The 17110-nt window shown below is 45.2% G+C and overlaps 1 protein-coding gene across 1 annotated transcript in view; it reads left to right on the top strand.

Moving 5' to 3' along the window:
* Window positions 1-17110, top strand: part of LOC137524123 (uncharacterized) — a 240314-nt gene that overhangs the window by 76594 nt on the left and 146610 nt on the right. Inside the window, exon 7 of the mRNA XM_068243658.1 lies at window positions 6455-6769. Within this exon, the coding sequence (XP_068099759.1) occupies window positions 6455-6769 (315 nt within the window). The remainder of the gene's footprint in view (window positions 1-6454; window positions 6770-17110) is intronic.

Below are 17110 nucleotides of genomic sequence, written 5' to 3'. Positions count from 1 at the left end.
GTGAGGGCATGCAGTGTGATATACCACTCCATGCATACCTGTTAACTGCACCTGTGTGACTGCAGATTATATTAGTCAAGTCAGTGCATACCATTTACTTCATCCCCCCCCCCCCCCGATATAGACACAACGGACAAAACAGGCAGAGGTAGAGGCAGACCCAGAGGAAGGCCATCCGGCAGGTCTGTGCGAGGTCATGTTGATGTGATTTCGTGTGGCCCTCGAGCAAAGTACAGTGCTCAGAAGAAGGCACGTCCCATCAACTCCCAAGATTGTCAGGACGTGGTTGACTATTTAACACAGAACACCTCATCTTCCGCAGCCACCAGTGCTACTACAAGCACCACATCCGTTGCATTTGACACTTCGCAGGAGTTAATTGGTGTGGAATTAACTGATTCACAGCCAATATTGTTACAACCACATGAAGGCGCTAAGCAAGTTACACCACCTCATATGTCTGAGTTAGGCGGCGACACTATGGACGCAACGTGTGAAGATGATGCAGTACCTGCTGTTGGTGCAGTTTTTGAGGAATCTGAGGCAAGCGAAGCTGGGCAGGATGATTATGATGACGATGATACGGATCCCATGTATGTTCCCAATAGAGGAGATGAACAGGGGGACAGTTCAGAAAGGGAGTCAGAGAGGAGTAGGAGGATACGAGTTGCTGAAAGAAGCAGGGGGAGCTCGTTGTCAGAAACAGCTGGTGGCAGTGTCCGGCGCCATGTATCGCCACCTATGTACAGCCAGCCAACATGCACTTCAACGTCAGCTGCTGAGGCCACCGTAGCGCCATCACCCCAGGGGGGCTCAGTGGTTTGGAAATGTTTTAATGTGTGTGCCTCAGATCGGAGCAATGCCATCTGTTCTCTCTGCCTCAAAAAATTGAGCCGTGGAAAGGCCAACACTCACGTAGGGACAAGTGCTTCACGAAAGGCACATGCTAAAATGGCACAAACTGCAATGGGAAGAGCACCTGAGCAAAAGCAGCACACAAAAGAAAAGCCACCCTCCTTCTCCTCTTCCTCCTTCAGGTGCAGCATCTTCAGCCGCTTTCTGTCTTGCAACCTCACAGCCACCCTCCTCCATTCTGCCTCTGCCCTTGAGCGGTTCCTCGGTCATCCTGGTGACCGATGGCAAGCAGGGAGTACGTGGCTGTGCAGCGGACCAACTTGTGACACCTCCACGGCTTGCAGGCAGGCCTCCTGCCACCTCCTCTCCTGCCACCTCCTCACCTCCTGCTACATCCTCTTCGCTGTCGTCCTACTCCTTGGCTGAGTGGCAGTTCAACTCTACTGGTGCTGCGATCACCTCTCCATCTACACAGCCCCAGCTCCCCAGGGCCTATGCTGCATGCCAGGTACGACGGTGTCACGCCATCTTAGACATGTCTTGCCTCAAAGCGGAGAGTCACACTGGAGCAGCTCTCCTGGCTGCCCTTAACAAACAGGTGGTTCAGTGGCTGACCCCGCACCAGCTGGAGATCGGCAACGTGGTGTGTGACAATGGCAGCAATCTCCTTTCCGCTTTGAATTTGGGAAAGCTGACACATGTACCCTGCATGGCACATGTGCTGAATCTAGTCATTCAAAGATTTGTGACATCCTGAAGCAGGCCAGGAAGTTGTTTGGGCATTTCAGGCGGTCTTAAACGGCCATGGCACGCTTTGTGGACATTCAGCAGAGAAACAACTTGCCGGTGAGGCGCTTGATATGTGATAGCCCGACTCGCTGGAATTTGACCCTGGTCATGTTCTCTCGCCCGCTAGAACAGGAGAAAGCCGTCACCCAGTACCTGTACAATTACAGTAAAAGGACACAATCTGGGGAGATGGGGATGTTGTGGCCCAACAACTGGACACTCATGCGAAATGCATACAGGCTCATGCGGCCGTTTGAGGAGGTGACCAACCTGGTGAGTCGCAGTGAAGGCACCATCAGCGAGTTGATCCCGTACGCTTAATTCCTGGAGCGTGCCGTACGTAGAGTGGTGGATCAAGCTGTGGAGGAGCGTGAGGAGGAACAGTTATGGCAGGAACAGTCATGGGAGCAATTTTCATCAAATTCAGATGTTTCCTCAACACCTGCGGGCAGCACAGAGAGGGGAGGAGGAGGAAGAGTCGTGTGGGGAAGAGGAGGTAGACTCGGATGATGAGGAAGGTGTTTCTTTGGAGGAGAGGAGGAGGAGGTGGTGGCAGAAGAACAACCGCAGCAGGCGTCGCCCCCGTATAAAAAAACTCATGGGGAATGAGCTGTACTGGGTGGCCACACTACCAGACCCTCGGTATAGGCACAAAGTGGCGGACATGATGTTACCAACTCACCTGAAGGCAGAAAGGATGCAGCACATGCAGAACAAGCTGGCAACTATGCTTTACAATGCGTTTAAGGGTGATGTCACAGCACAACGCAATAAAGGTACCACTGCCAGTAATCCTCCCATGTCCACGCAGGCAAGGACAGGACGCTCCAGCGATCTCATGGTGATTTCGGACATGCTGACATTCTTTAGTCCAACGCCTCGCCTTAGCACTTCCGGATCCACCCTCTACCAATGCCTGGACCGACAGGTAGCCGACTACCTGACCTTTAAGTGTGGATGTAGACACTGTGAGCAGCAATGAACCCTTGGACTACTGGGTGTGCAGGCTTGACCTGTGACCAGAGCTGTCCCAATTTGCCATCCAACTTCTGTCGCCTAAGTCACAAAAGTGTTCAGTACCTCACCTTTATCAAAATGAATGAGGCATGGATCCCGGAGGGCTACTGCTCGCCCGAAGACTAAGTCAGTCCCCACACACAGCATCTCTGCCTGCACGCCGTGTGACTGGCTGCCTGCCCCAAGACTAAGTCGCTCCCCACACAGCATCTCTGCCCGCAGGCCGCTTGACTGCCTTCTCCGCACCACCAACAGGGTCCAGGACTCCAGGCGGGTTCCGGAATTTTTTAGGCCGCCGCTAGCAGCGGCCGCTATAATAATTTTTCTGGTGCGTGTACATGCCTGCCTAATTTTTCCGGCTGCAACAACAAAACAAAAGGCATGTACATGTGCCCATTCCCCTTCGTGATCATTACCTTGCCACGGTTAAGGGGCTTGTGTATCACAATGAAGCAATGACTGCCAGCTTTATGAGTGTCTGAGGGGGGGGTGGGGGGGGGTTGGCACACCAAAGATAAAAAGGTCATTGCTTCATTATGGACAGACCAAATTTGATCAGCTGGACAGTCACTGTTTTGTCATTCAGCTACCTCAGCCCGGCGACCATATGGGCAGGAAAGCCGCCATCACCTGCACTCTCATCATGGTGCGCACCAGTCCAGCACGGCCGTCCCTACACAAACAGCTGTTTGCAGTCATTGCACACCTTTCACTGCATCTTTGACTGCACGTTGTATTATACCTGGCAGTCAGTGCATACCTTTCACTTGAATGGATGGCAGACTTGCCCTCCATAACAGATTATTGTTAAAGGATTTAAAGTTGATTCATCTCACATCTACAGCAGGGCCTCGAAAGTCCTCCTGTATTGTTATTTTTGGTCACTACCTCGGGACGTGCATGTCATGCCTGCTGCCTTCCTTGGATGTGTGGTAGCCGTTCCTGCTCCTTTGCCCACAGCATGCCTGCTGCCTTCCTTGGATGTGTGGTGGTGGTAGCCGTTTCTTAGGCTTCCACTCCGGACCGGGATCCAACCAGGATTCCCCGGCAATTACCCATGGTCACTCGCAATCGCAGACTTACCCTCCATAAAAGATTCTCGTTGCAGGTACTGAACAGCAAGCAGAACAAGTATTTAAAAAAATAGATATAAGCTTTAACAATGGTGGAGAAAGAACCATCGAAAGTTGATAAGGCAGTCAGACATTACCTGACATCACTGAGTGAGGAAGAGCAATCTCGCCATGGTGCGCACCAGTCCAGCACGTCCGTCACTACGCAAACAGCTGTTTGCAGTGCGTTACACAGTGAGTTTGGTGTGTCAGTGTGAAGCAGAACTCTAATTACACTCCCTGATTGATGCATACACATGCAAGATGTTTTAAAGCACTTTAGGCCTGCAATTTAGCATTCAATGTGATTTCTGCCCTTAAAACGCTGCTTTGCGTCAAATCCAGATTTTTCCCCGGGACTTTGGGCATGTATCCCACTCCGCCATGCCCCCCTCCAGGTGTTAGACCCCTTGAAACAGCTTTTCCATCACTTTTGTGGCCAACATAAATGTTTCTAGTTTTCAAAGTTCTCCTCCCCATTGAAGTCTATTGCGGTTCGCCAAAGTCTGCGCGAACCGAACTTTCGCGGGAGGTTCGCGAACCTAAAATCTGAGGTTCGGGCCATTTCTATTGACTATAAAGGCCTATGATCAGATGGAATATTGTTAGAGGGAAACGATACTTGGAGCTGTTCATTTTTCATATATACTGTATGCTGTATGATATAAACACACACAATAAAATACTGAGTGCTCTGATTTCTAGATATACCACCAAACTACAATCACTGTTATAAAGGGTTTAGACCCCACTATGTTCAATTTATAATGGCAATGCCTTAAAGGACGCGTGAATTGAGAGCGATATGGAGGCTGCCTTATTTATTTCTTTTTAAACAATACCAGTTGCCTGGCTGTCCTGCTGATCCTCCGTCTCTGACACTACTGCCACAGAGATCAGCAGGGCTACCAGGCAACTGGTATTGTTTAAAAGGAAATAAATAAGGCAGCCTCCAAATACTTCTCACTTATGATTCCCTTTCATGGCGGGTTCCTTTACTAAGGGCCCTTTTCCACTAGCTGTGTTTTTGCCAAAAACGCATGCGCTTGCTGATTCTGAAGTGTAGCCTGTTTAAAATAAGAATCCTGGGTGGCCTTTTCCATTGCTGCATTCCGATTATTTAAAAAACACAAACGCATGTCTGTGCGATTATGATGCGTTTCAATGTTAAGTATAGGAACACATGAAAAACACATGAAAAATGCATAGAAATGTGTTTTGCATTTTGCATTGATTTAACCACTAATATCTATTTTCAAGACCGCACTTGCCAATCATAAAAACGAAAAACGCAAACGCATAAAAAAAATGCACAAAAAAACGCACATCAAAATTGGGAAAAACACAAACACAAAACGCATGCGTTTGCAGTTGTGTTTTGCAGTGGAAAAGGGCCCTTAATTGGTGATTGTGCTAAAGGTAAGAACCCCTTAAGTTTTTGACACACTGATGAAGTCCCCATTGTAAAAGGAGGCAAAACATGTTGGGTCAATTTGGGTTGTGGTGCATATGTAGATGCATGGGGTGGTGGAAGGGATGTATAGAGATGTCTGTCTCCACCACTTCAACAGTGTTTAAATTAGCCACAGTCACTTTATTTTGTACCTTGTCTTCCAGTTGATGTTTTATTATCTTTATTAAAAGTTAAGTTTTACACTTTTGCTTCTGGATTTATGAGGGGTTTACTATTGTTTTGAGTTACTTACAAAATATGGAATCATCAATTACCCAGCTGCACCATCCACCAACCTGCTCACTAGAAATTAACACCTACGCCAGACCATCAGTTGATAAATTGTGTAAAATCAGCTGAATGGATCATCACTTTTATGCTAGAGTTTTCTATGGTAACCAGGTTTGTGATTGGCACTATATTTGTAATGGGGTAATGAGACACTTCGAAATCTGATTGCCGCTTGTAGAAATTTATTGAGATAAAAGTGATCAAATTTTGAAAAGTAAAGAACAGTAAAGTGTCCGTCTGTTATCAGTTCATCACTTCTTAAAGGACTTACGAGGTGACATGTGACATAATGAGATAGACACGGGTATGTACAGTGCCAAGCACACAAATAACTATGCTGTGTTCCTTTTTTTCTTTCTGTGCCTGAAAAAGTTAAACATCAAGTATGCAAGTGACAATTTCTGTCTGGGTCGGGACCGGGTCGGACTGGGTCAGACTATAGCATAACCATCACTGATAAGTAATTACAGCCATAAAACATTTTTCTGTCAGTAAATGGCTTTTAAGAGCAGAAAAGAGATAAAAAGGGTAAATAATTCATAGATTTGAGCTCTGGCATACTTCAATGAATGTGTCATTGAGCAGAGACAATGAAACAGTAAAAACTTAAAAACTAGATTTAAATATAAAATAAAACTGTGGGATATCTAAAAAAGTCATTTTTAGGAGAAGTAGGATAGATATAATTGTTTTTCTCAGAAGTTTATTTTCACCTCGTAAGTCCTTTAAGAAATAGTCCCCCTTTGCACATCTGGCTGCAGCACTAACTTCCATTTAAACAGAGCAACGTGGTTACTACATAAAGTTACAAACATGTCTTCCTTATACATGTTTATATAAAAGTTTAGTGGGACTGTTCTTAGTTTCTTCTGACTATACCTCATCTGCTGTACAGTATAAACCTCTGATTAATCACTCTGTGCACTTTAATTTGTAGAAGAGCCAGTAGCAGCAGACGACCATTTGAAGATGTACCTGAATGACTCTGGAGATGCCGTATGTTCTATGGTTCTGGAGAAGTTCTACCCCAGAGATATACAGATAACGTGGTGTTGTGGAGCTGCCCAGTTCCAGGAAATGGGGACCACGGAGAAGAGCGTTACACGTAACACCGATTCTACCTACAATGTTCTAAGTGAATGTAGAATTCGAAAACATCTCTTCCAGCATTCACCTGAGGTTATGAAAGTCCGAGTGACTTGGGAGCACCGAGCTATGAGTACAGCTCAGAGCCTGGAAAAGGACTTGGCAGGTATTGTGAGTCAGAAGCTGCTTTATAACTCTATTATTTTTAACCCTTCTGGCGGTATGCAGTTGTATATATCCCCAGTATATGTAGCCAGGGGGTATATGTCCCCAGTATATGTAGCCAGGGGTAGATGTAGCCAGGTGTATATGTCCCCAGTATATGTAGCCAGTTGTACAGTATATGTCCCCAGTATATGTAGCCAGTTGTATATATCACCAGTATATGTAGGCAGGTGTATATGTCCCCAGTATATGTAGGCAGGTGTATATATCCCCAGTATATGTAGCCAGGTGTATATATCCCCAGTATATGTAGCCAGGTGTATATATCCCCAGTATATGTAGCCAGGTGTATATATCCCCAGTATATGTAGCCAGGTGTATATGTCCCCAGTATATGTAGCCAGGTGTATATGTCCCCAGTATATATAGCCAGGGGTATATGTCCCCAGTATATGTAGCCAGGTGTATATATTCCCAGTATATGTAGCCAGGTGTATAGGTGTCCCCAGTATATGTAGCCAGGTGTATATATCCCCAGTATATGTAGCCAGGTGTATATGTCCCCAGTATATATAGCCAGGGGTATATGTCCCTAGTATATGTAGCCAGGTGTATATATTCCCAGTATATGTAGCCAGGTGTATATATCCCCAGTATATGTAGCCAGGTGTATATATCCCCAGTATATGTAGCCAGGTGTATATATCCCCAGTATATGTAGCCAGGTGTATATGTCCCTAGTATATGTAGCCAGGTGTATATGTACCCAGTATATGTAGCCAGGTGTATATGTCCCCAGTATATGTAGCCAGGTGTATATATCCCCAGTATATGTAGCCAGGTGTATATGTCCCCAGTATATGTAGCCAGGTGTATATATCCCCAGTATATGTAGCCAGGTGTATATGTCCCCAGTATATATAGCCAGGGGTATATGTCCCCAGTATATGTAGCCAGGTGTATATATTCCCAGTATATGTAGCCAGGTGTATAGGTGTCCCCAGTATATGTAGCCAGGTGTATATATCCCCAGTATATGTAGCCAGGTGTATATGTCCCCAGTATATATAGCCTGGTGTATATATTCCCAGTATATGTAGCCAGGTGTATATATCCCCAGTATATGTAGCCAGGTGTATATATCCCCAGTATATGTAGCCAGGTGTATATATCCCCAGTATATGTAGCCAGGTGTATATATCCCCAGTATATGTAGCCAGGTGTATATATCCCCAGTATATGTAGCCAGGTGTATATGTCCCCAGTATATGTAGCCAGGTGTATATGTCCCTAGTATATGTAGCCAGGTGTATATGCACCCAGTATATGTAGCCAGGTGTATATGTCCCCAGTATATGTAGCCAGGTGTATATATCCCCAGTATATGTAGCCAGGTGTATATGTCCCCAGTATATGTAGCCAGGTGTATATGTCCCCAGTATATGTAGCCAGGTGTATATGTCCCCAGTATATGTAGCCAGGTGTATATATCCCCAGTATATGTAGCCAGGTGTATATGTCCCCAGTATATGTAGCCAGGTGTATATGTCCCCAGTATATATAGCCAGGGGTATATGTCCCCAGTATATGTAGCCAGGTGTATATATTCCCAGTATATGTAGCCATGTGTATATATCCCCAGTATATGTAGCCAGGTGTATATATCCCCAGTATATGTAGCCAGGTGTATATATCCCCAGTATATGTAGCCAGGTGTATATATCCCCAGTATATGTAGCCAGGTGTATATGTCCCTAGTATATGTAGCCAGGTGTATATGTCCCCAGTATATGTAGCCAGGTGTATATGTCCCTAGTATATGTAGCCAGGTGTATAGGTGTCCCCAGTATATGTAGCCAGATGTATATATCCCCAGTATATGTAGCCAGGTGTATATATCCCCAGTATATGCAGCCAGGTGTATATGTCCCCAGTATATGTAACCAGGTGTATATGTCCCCAGTATATATAGCCAGGGGTATATGTCCCAGTATATGTAGCCAGGTGTATATATCCCCAGTATATGTAGCCAGGTGTATATGTCCCCAGTATATGTAGCCAGGTGTATATATCCCCAGTATATGTAGCCAGGCGGTATGCAGTTTCTGAGGCTGCGTCCACGGGAGGTGTTTTTTTAATTCAAGTTGTTTTAGCCTTTGTAGCTTGCACTAGGCTAGCTACAATTGTCCCCCAAGTCCCCCCGCACCCTTCTGATCCCCCCCAATCGCCGCCGCTATACGTTACCTAGCCGCGATCCTGCGAGAGCCGCAGCCTCCCCAATGAGCTATGGCGACGATCGGACATGACGTCTAACGTCATCGACATCATGCGCAATCCCGGTCCTCCCCATAGCGAAGCCTGGAGCCGATTGGAGAGGCTGCGCCATTGTGGGTTACGGGTGGGGGGGAGGGTACGTATAACGGTGGTGATCGGGGGGATCAGAGCAGAGAGGAGGGACTTGAGGGACACAGGTAGCTAGCAAAGTGCTAGCTACAAAGGTCACAACAATTGTTATTAAAAAAATCCCTCCCGGGGCACAGAAATCCTCTGCGGTGGCTACCCCGAGTGTAGGTCGGGGTTATCGCCAGGAGGGTAATCTCAATGTCAGGGCCCTGTTGATCTCGGCAACAGTGGTTTGTGCCCTTGTCGCCATGGATGGCATCCACACTGTCTTGGCTGAGTCCTGGTGACGGTGTCGGAGGATCCCACAACAGCACAGGATATTGTAGAACATTTTTTTATCTTCTAAGAATATGCAGCAGTGGCCAAAAACTGGTCATGTTAGTATTAATTGAGTGTATTGCTCCCGTAGGTGTAGCTGAGTTATATGAGTTCTGTTCTCATCCAACTCTGGTGACATCCACAACCTACAGGGATGCACCGAAACCAGCAGAATAATGTTAAGCAACTTTATTGGATCCGGAGACCCAGTAATAATGATTAGAATAACAGTTGCACTTCTAGTAGTAGGTTTAAAACAGGTTACTCCTGCTGAACCCCCCCCCCCCTTCCGCCCCCCACACACACAGCCCCCACACACAGATATTTTGTTGACTGTTTTGATTATTTTGAGCCTTGCATTTATCCTGCTTCTTTCTTATCATGTGCTTCAGCATCTCTTTGGAATGTATTTTTCTTATCAGCTTCTATCTGTTTCTTATTTTTCTGCAGAACTTCATAGAGCTTATCTGATCTTGCTTTATATTGCTCAGTAGTTTAAAGACCTGTAGATTCTGTTGTATACCTGCAATCTCTATCCCCAGTCATTATACTTTAGTTGTTCTCTTCAGTACCAATTTGACCTAGCCCAACCCACGTTCATTAAAAATTTCTTCCATTCTTAATCATTAATATCATCATCCTCCCCCATAGATCGACATCAAATCCCATCTCATCTTCTTTGGTATAATGCCTTCCTTTTGGTACTTAGTTAAGGTCACTATATCCCACCAGTTGGCTTGTTCCTTTACCATAATATTTTGCTATTTTTCAAACTCATGGTCTTAAGCACAAATAATTCATCCAGGTTGAACAGCCTTTGCGATATTTATTCAAAAATGTCCATGCCTGCTGCACCAGAAATCTTTTTAGTATACCATGTCAAGGGGCACTATGGCGAAAAATTTTAAAATTTACAATATGTGCAAACATAGACAAATAAGAAGTACGTTTTTTTCCCGAGTAAAATGAGCCATCAATTAATTTCCTCCTATGTTGCTGTCACTTACAGTAGAAATCTGACAAAAGCGACAAGTTTTGGACTCGCCCATCTCTCCATAGGGGATTCTCAGCAAGGCTTTTATTCTTTATAAAGATTTCCTAAAAAGGATTTTATCAATGATGTTGGCCAGCTTCCCTGCTCCCTACACAGTTTTTTTTGGCAGTTGGACAGAGCAACTGCCATTTACTAAGTGCTTTTGAAAATAAATATATCCCTGAGAATCCCCTATGAAGAGATGGACTAGTCCAAAACCTGTAGTTTCTGTCAGATTTCTACTACCTATTGTAAGTTTCAGCAACATAGGAGAAATGTAATTTATGACTTATATTACTCAGGAAAAAACATACTTCTTATTTGTATATGTTTGCACATATTTTACATTTTAAATTTTAGTGCCGCTTTAATGCTCTATATACACTATGCACTGGCTGCCTATGTACTGTATGTCACTATTCTTGTTGCAACTTAGGTGCATCTCCTGCTAAACACAAGTTCAATTCAATACGGTTTTTCAGATATAGCCTACAACATACAATCTAGTCCACAACATACAATCCTCTACCTCTACTGTAGTGGCTATCCTCTCTGACAGCAAAAAGCCTCCACTACACCAATCACACAACACTCATCAGTAGGGTAGACCACCAGGGTCTAATAGCACCTTGGGGATATTCCCAGGTTATCCCTGACCTATATGGCCAATATACCTTAATGTCAATCCAATCCAGAGCTCCTTTTTATTATTATTATTTAGTGTTTCTATAGTGCGGACATCTTCCACAGCACTGTACAGAGCATATAGTCTTGTCACTAACTGTCCTCAGATGAGCTCACAATCTAATCCCTACCATAGTCATGTCTATGTGTGTATCATGTGGTCTATGTATCTATATACTGTATATGGAGTGTATGTATCATAGTCTGAGGCCAAATTTAGTGGGAAACCAATTCATTTATCTGTATGTTTTTGGGACATGGGAGGGAACTGGAGTGCCCGGAGGAAACCCACCCAGACATGGAGAGAACATACAAACTCCATGCAGATAGTCCCCTGGCTGGGATTCAAACTGACCCAACGCTGCAAGGTGAGAGATCTAACCACCATGATCTAACTGTCCACACTACTTGATCTTACATCTGAAATCCATATACTGCCAGTCCGATATCCCACATCAATGATATTATAGGCAAATCGATATCACACTTCAATGGCTTTACAGATGAAAATGTAATAAGACATCAAATAGAAAACTCCTCAAAGCGTAATACTGTTTACTTCTAGTGATAACAGAACCATTCGCTAGGTGAACAATTCAAGGCAAATGGTCGCCTTAAAGGACACTTGAAGCGAAAATAAACGAATGAAATATAAACGATTGTATCTATCTTCCTTCTCCTAAAAATGACGTTTTATGATATTCCACGTTTTTTTTTTTTTTTAAATCTACTTTTTAAGTTTTAACTGTTTTATTGTTTTTGCTCAATGACACATTCATTGAAGTATGCCAGAGCTAACATCTATGAACTATTGACCCTTTTTATCTCTTTCCTGCTCGCAGAAGCCATTTTCTGCATTTTATAAGTGTTTTATAGTTGGAATTTCTTGTCAGTGAGGGTCACACTGTAGTCACTTCCTGTCTGAGTCAGGACTGAGTCAGCCACTTACATACCTGATATTTAACTCTTTCAGGCAGAGAAAGAAAAAAGGAACACAGCATAGTTATTTGTGTGCTTGGCACTGTACATACACATGTCTATCTTATCATGTCACTTCGGGTATCCTTTAAGCCCCATTTGTGAGTTCATTACAAGTTTGAATGTGCTATGCAAAACTTCAGGGTTATTTATTCTGTGACTTTTTAACTAAAATGTTCATTTGAGGCTGAAGAACATTCACAAGATTGTTTACATGTACTTTAGTTACCAGGTCAAAGCGCGTGATATGGTTATGGTTTGGGAACAGACATTTCTGAGAGACTGTAATGTCAAAAAAAACTTTAAAGGATATCTTAGTCTCCATTAAAATCTAAAAATGACGGCCTGTGTGTATGGGGGGAGGTGCACATAGGCTTACCGCACCTCCCGTGGCCCTGCATCTGCCTCCGTTTGCCCGCTATGCCTCCCGTTGTCCTCAGAGTGGTTGACAAACTTTGCCCTGGATATAGTGTGGTGCGCATGCGCAGTATGTTCTCTTGGGGTGGCTTTTGCATGTACGTCATCGCGCAGGCGTGCAACGGTACAGCACACTGGGTCCCCGACCAGTGGTACTCATCTGGTTGCTGGATACCCGAGCTAGCCGGATTACCCGAACCTTTTCAGCTATCCAACATTGGATCCGGATTCCGGATAGCTGGCCAAATCCAGAATGCGGTATCCGGATTCGCAGCGGTATCCGGATAGTAATCTGGATACCTAGTTTGGGTACCTGGATCCGGATAGCGTAACCACAGAAATGACATCCATGACGTCATTGAGCCAATCAGAGGGCTCCCAGTAGAAACCCTAGCAACCAATCACAGAGGGGAACCCTGGAGAGCCCCTCCTGTATATAAAGCGGCGGCCATGTTGAGAAATCTTGTCCTTGCTTGTGACTGCTCACTGAGAGACATCTCCAGTGCTGTTTGGCTAAGCAAGTGCTTTCCACACTGAGTCTGTGATAAAACCTAGCGTTTTTGCACATAAACACCTGTACTATATCTATCTTTTATTGTTCTTTAGTTAGCTACAGAGCCGGTTCTAGACAGGCACATATGAGGGGGCAGCCAAAAATGGGTAGGGGGCATTATGAAATTTGCGCTGGGTGGAGCGTGTCGTGGCAAAAAAAGGCATGGTCATGACGGCATGTGGGCGGGGCTACCTGTAAAGTAGTTATACCAGCTAATGTAGTTACATAAAAAAAAATATTAAGTAAATGCACATAATGACAGACAGCGTTTCCCCAGTAAATGCATGTAATGAGAGACAGCGTATCCCCACTAAATGCATGTAATGACAGACAGCGTTTCCCCAGGAAATGCATGTAATGACAGACAGCGTTTCCCCACTAAATGCATGTAATGAAAGACAGCGTTTCACCAGTAAATGCACGTAATGTGAGACAGCGTTTCACCAGTAAATGCACGTAACGAGAGACAGCGTTTCACCACTAAATGCATGTAATGACAGACAGCCTTTCACCAGTAAATGCATGTAATGAGAGACAGCATTTCACCACTAAATGCACATAGGAGACAGCGTTTCACCACTAAATGCATGTATAATGACAGACAGCCTTTCACCAGTAAATGCACGTAATGACAGACAGCGTTTTACCAGTAAATGCATGTAATGACAGACAGCCTTTCACTAGTAAATGCATGTAATGAGAAACAGCGTTTCACCACTAAATGCATGTAATGACAGACAGCGTTTCACCAGTAAATGCACGTAATGAGAGACAGCGTTTCCCCAGTAAATGCACGTAATGAGAGACAGCGTTTCCCCACTAAATGCATGTAATGAAAGACAGCGTTTCACCAGTAAATGCACGTAATGTGAGACAGCGTTTCACCAGTAAATGCACGTAACGAGAGACAGCGTTTCACCACTAAATGCACATAAGAGACAGCGTTTCACCACTAAATGCATGTAATGACAGACAGCCTTTCACCAGTAAATGCATGTAATGAGAGACAGCATTTCACCACTAAATGCACATAAGAGACAGCGTTTCACCACTAAATGCATGTATAATGACAGACAGCCTTTCACCAGTAAATGCACGTAATGACAGACAGCGTTTCACCAGTAAATGCATGTAATGACAGACAGCCTTTCACTAGTAAATGCATGTAATGAGAAACAGCGTTTCACCACTAAATGCATGTAATGACAGACAGCGTTTCACCAGTAAATGCACGTAATGAGAGACAGCGTTTCATCACTAAATGCACGTAATGACAGAGAGCGTTTCCCCAGTAAATGCACATAAGGACAGACAGGTGTATATATCCCCAGTATATGTAGCCAGTTGTATATATCCCAGTATATGTAGCCAGGTGTATATATCCCCAGTATATGTAGCCAGGTGTATATGTCCCCAGTATATGTAGCCAGGTGTATATATCCCCAGTATATGTAGCCAGGGGGTATATGTCCCCAGTATATGTAGCCAGGGGTAGATGTAGCCAGGTGTATATATCCCCAGTATATGTAGCCAGTTGTATATATCCCCAGTATATGTAGCCAGGTGTATATGTCCCCAGTATATGTAGCCAGGTGTATATATCCCCAGTATATGTAGCCAGGTGTATATATCCCCAGTATATGTAGCCAGGTGTATATATCCCCAGTATATGTAGCCAGGTGTATTTATCCCCAGTATATGTAGCCAGGTGTATATATCCCCAGTATATGTAGCCAGGTGTATATGTCCCCAGTATATGTAGCCAGGTGTATATGTCCCAGTATATGTAGCCAGGTGTATATATCCCCAGTATATGTAGCCATGTGTATATATCCCCAGTATATGTAGCCAGGTGTATATATCCCCAGTATATGTAGCCAGGTGTATATGTCCCAGTATATGTAGCCAGATGTATATGTCCCCAGTATATATAGCCAGGGGTATATGTCCCAGTATATGTAGCCAGGGGTATATATCCCCAGTATATGTAGCCAGGTGTATATGTCCCCAGTATATGTAGCCAGGTGTATATGTCCCCAGTATATGTAGCCAGGTGCATGGACGTATCTATTAAGAGGCACCCGTGAGCCGGTGCCATGGGCGGGTCCTCGGGGGGAGGGGGGCGGCCACCTAAAGTTCATTTATAATTTTTACTTTTTTTTTACTTTTCATTTTTTTTTATTAAAAAAAAAATAAAAAAATAAAAATATATATATATATATATATATATATATATATATATATATATATATATATATATATATATATATTTTTTTTTTTTTTCGGTGGAAAGGGGGGGGGGGTGTCGGAGAGCAGCGGAGTGCACACACACGCACATGCATGTGAACTTGCTCCCCCTCCGCCCTCCAGCAGAGTGGTAGCGGCCGGCCGGGACGTGATCCTAAACTCTGCATGCCGCTGGTGTGGTGGTCTAGTTAGTGACGTCACTAGACCAGGCGGCAGGCAGAGTTTCCCTCGCGCAGCACTCCCAGTTAGAGATGGGAAGTTCGGATCTTTTCAATGATCCGGATGATTCGAATCGGATCATTGAAAAGATCCGGATCTTTGATCCGAATCTCGGATCATTTTACTACCGTAGCATTCGGGGGTTGAAATGCCTAGCAGGGCAGGAGAAGGAGAGGGGGGTGGACACACAGAGAAGGGGAGAAGATGCACAGAGGGCAGGGAGTGGACAGAGAAGGGAGGAGGGAAGCAGAGAGCAGAAATGTTTGCTTGCACACAATACCCACATGCTGCAATCATATGCTTTACATATATTTCACCTACATGTTCATCTGTATACCTTGAATGGAAACGTCGCACAGTGAAAGAAAGCATTCCCCAAAGATAAGTGCAGCTGTTTAGTGCCCAGTGCAGGAGGATCATATTACCCTGCAATCACAGTGCCTGCAAAGTTACTGAGCTGTGCTGAGCCAAAAGCTTCCAATGTGATCACTGTGCACAACTACGAACAGACAGCCTATAATGAGCAGCACGTTATAGCCAGTATGTGTGCTCTACACATATCTGGCAGTGGCACCCATGTCCCCTCTACCTGTCCCTGCAAGGCTGGCTCCCCTGAGTCCCCTCCAACAGAGCGATCCATCACTGCTCTGCTTCCAGGACCCCGCTGCCCGCTGAGAGGGGCGTGTCGCTCCTGGCCCCGCCCCTTTTGCGATCCGAATCACTCATTTTGATGATTCGGATGATTCGACTCACAAAATAGATTCGGATCAAAGATCCGAATCGTTCATGATCCGGACAACACTACTCCCAGTGTTGAGAGTAGTGATGGGAATTCCGGCTCCTCTTGGAGAATCGGCTCTTCTGAATCGGCTCCCATTAAAGAGCCGGCTCTTACGGCTCTCAATCGGCTCTTCATTAAATATCACTAGACGCCACTCAGAATCGGAGTAAAAGCCCCGCCCCCGTCTCCATGACAACTCCAGACTGCTTCTCTGGCTCCGGCAATCCCTCCTGCTACTGCTCTGCTCCGCTCCATACACTCCTACAAGCTGCACGAGGAGGACTACATCTCCCAGCATGCCTCAGCCCCCTTTATTACACAGCAAAGCAGAGCTGTGTGGGGCGGCTGAGGCATCGGCTCTTTCAAAACTGAGAGCCGGTTCTTGTCGTTCGCAGCAAAGAGCCGGCTCTTAGAGCCGGCTCGTTCGCGAACGACCCATCACTAGTTGAGAGAGAGGTCAGATTCCTCACAGCACCCCTGCAGCCTTCCCTGCTTCTTCCTGGTGCCACTGTGCCAGGTCTGGATGGAGCACCGGCGGCCTCGGGGACCCTCCCCCTGCTGCTGGAGACAGGGAAATCATCTTCCTTCCACCCTATGCAGCCACTAGTGAAGTTTGATTCCATCCTCCCCTGTCTGTCACAGCTCTGGCACGAGAATTCAAGTGGGGGCATTCAGAGGACAGTGTCAGTGAGCACTGGAGCGTGACACT

This window comes from Hyperolius riggenbachi, chromosome 7 (genome assembly GCF_040937935.1).
Source record: "Hyperolius riggenbachi isolate aHypRig1 chromosome 7, aHypRig1.pri, whole genome shotgun sequence".
Taxonomy (NCBI): Eukaryota; Metazoa; Chordata; class Amphibia; order Anura; family Hyperoliidae; genus Hyperolius; species Hyperolius riggenbachi.
The sequence above is the reverse complement of the archived record's forward strand: the minus strand, read 5'-3'. Positions and strand labels throughout refer to the sequence as shown.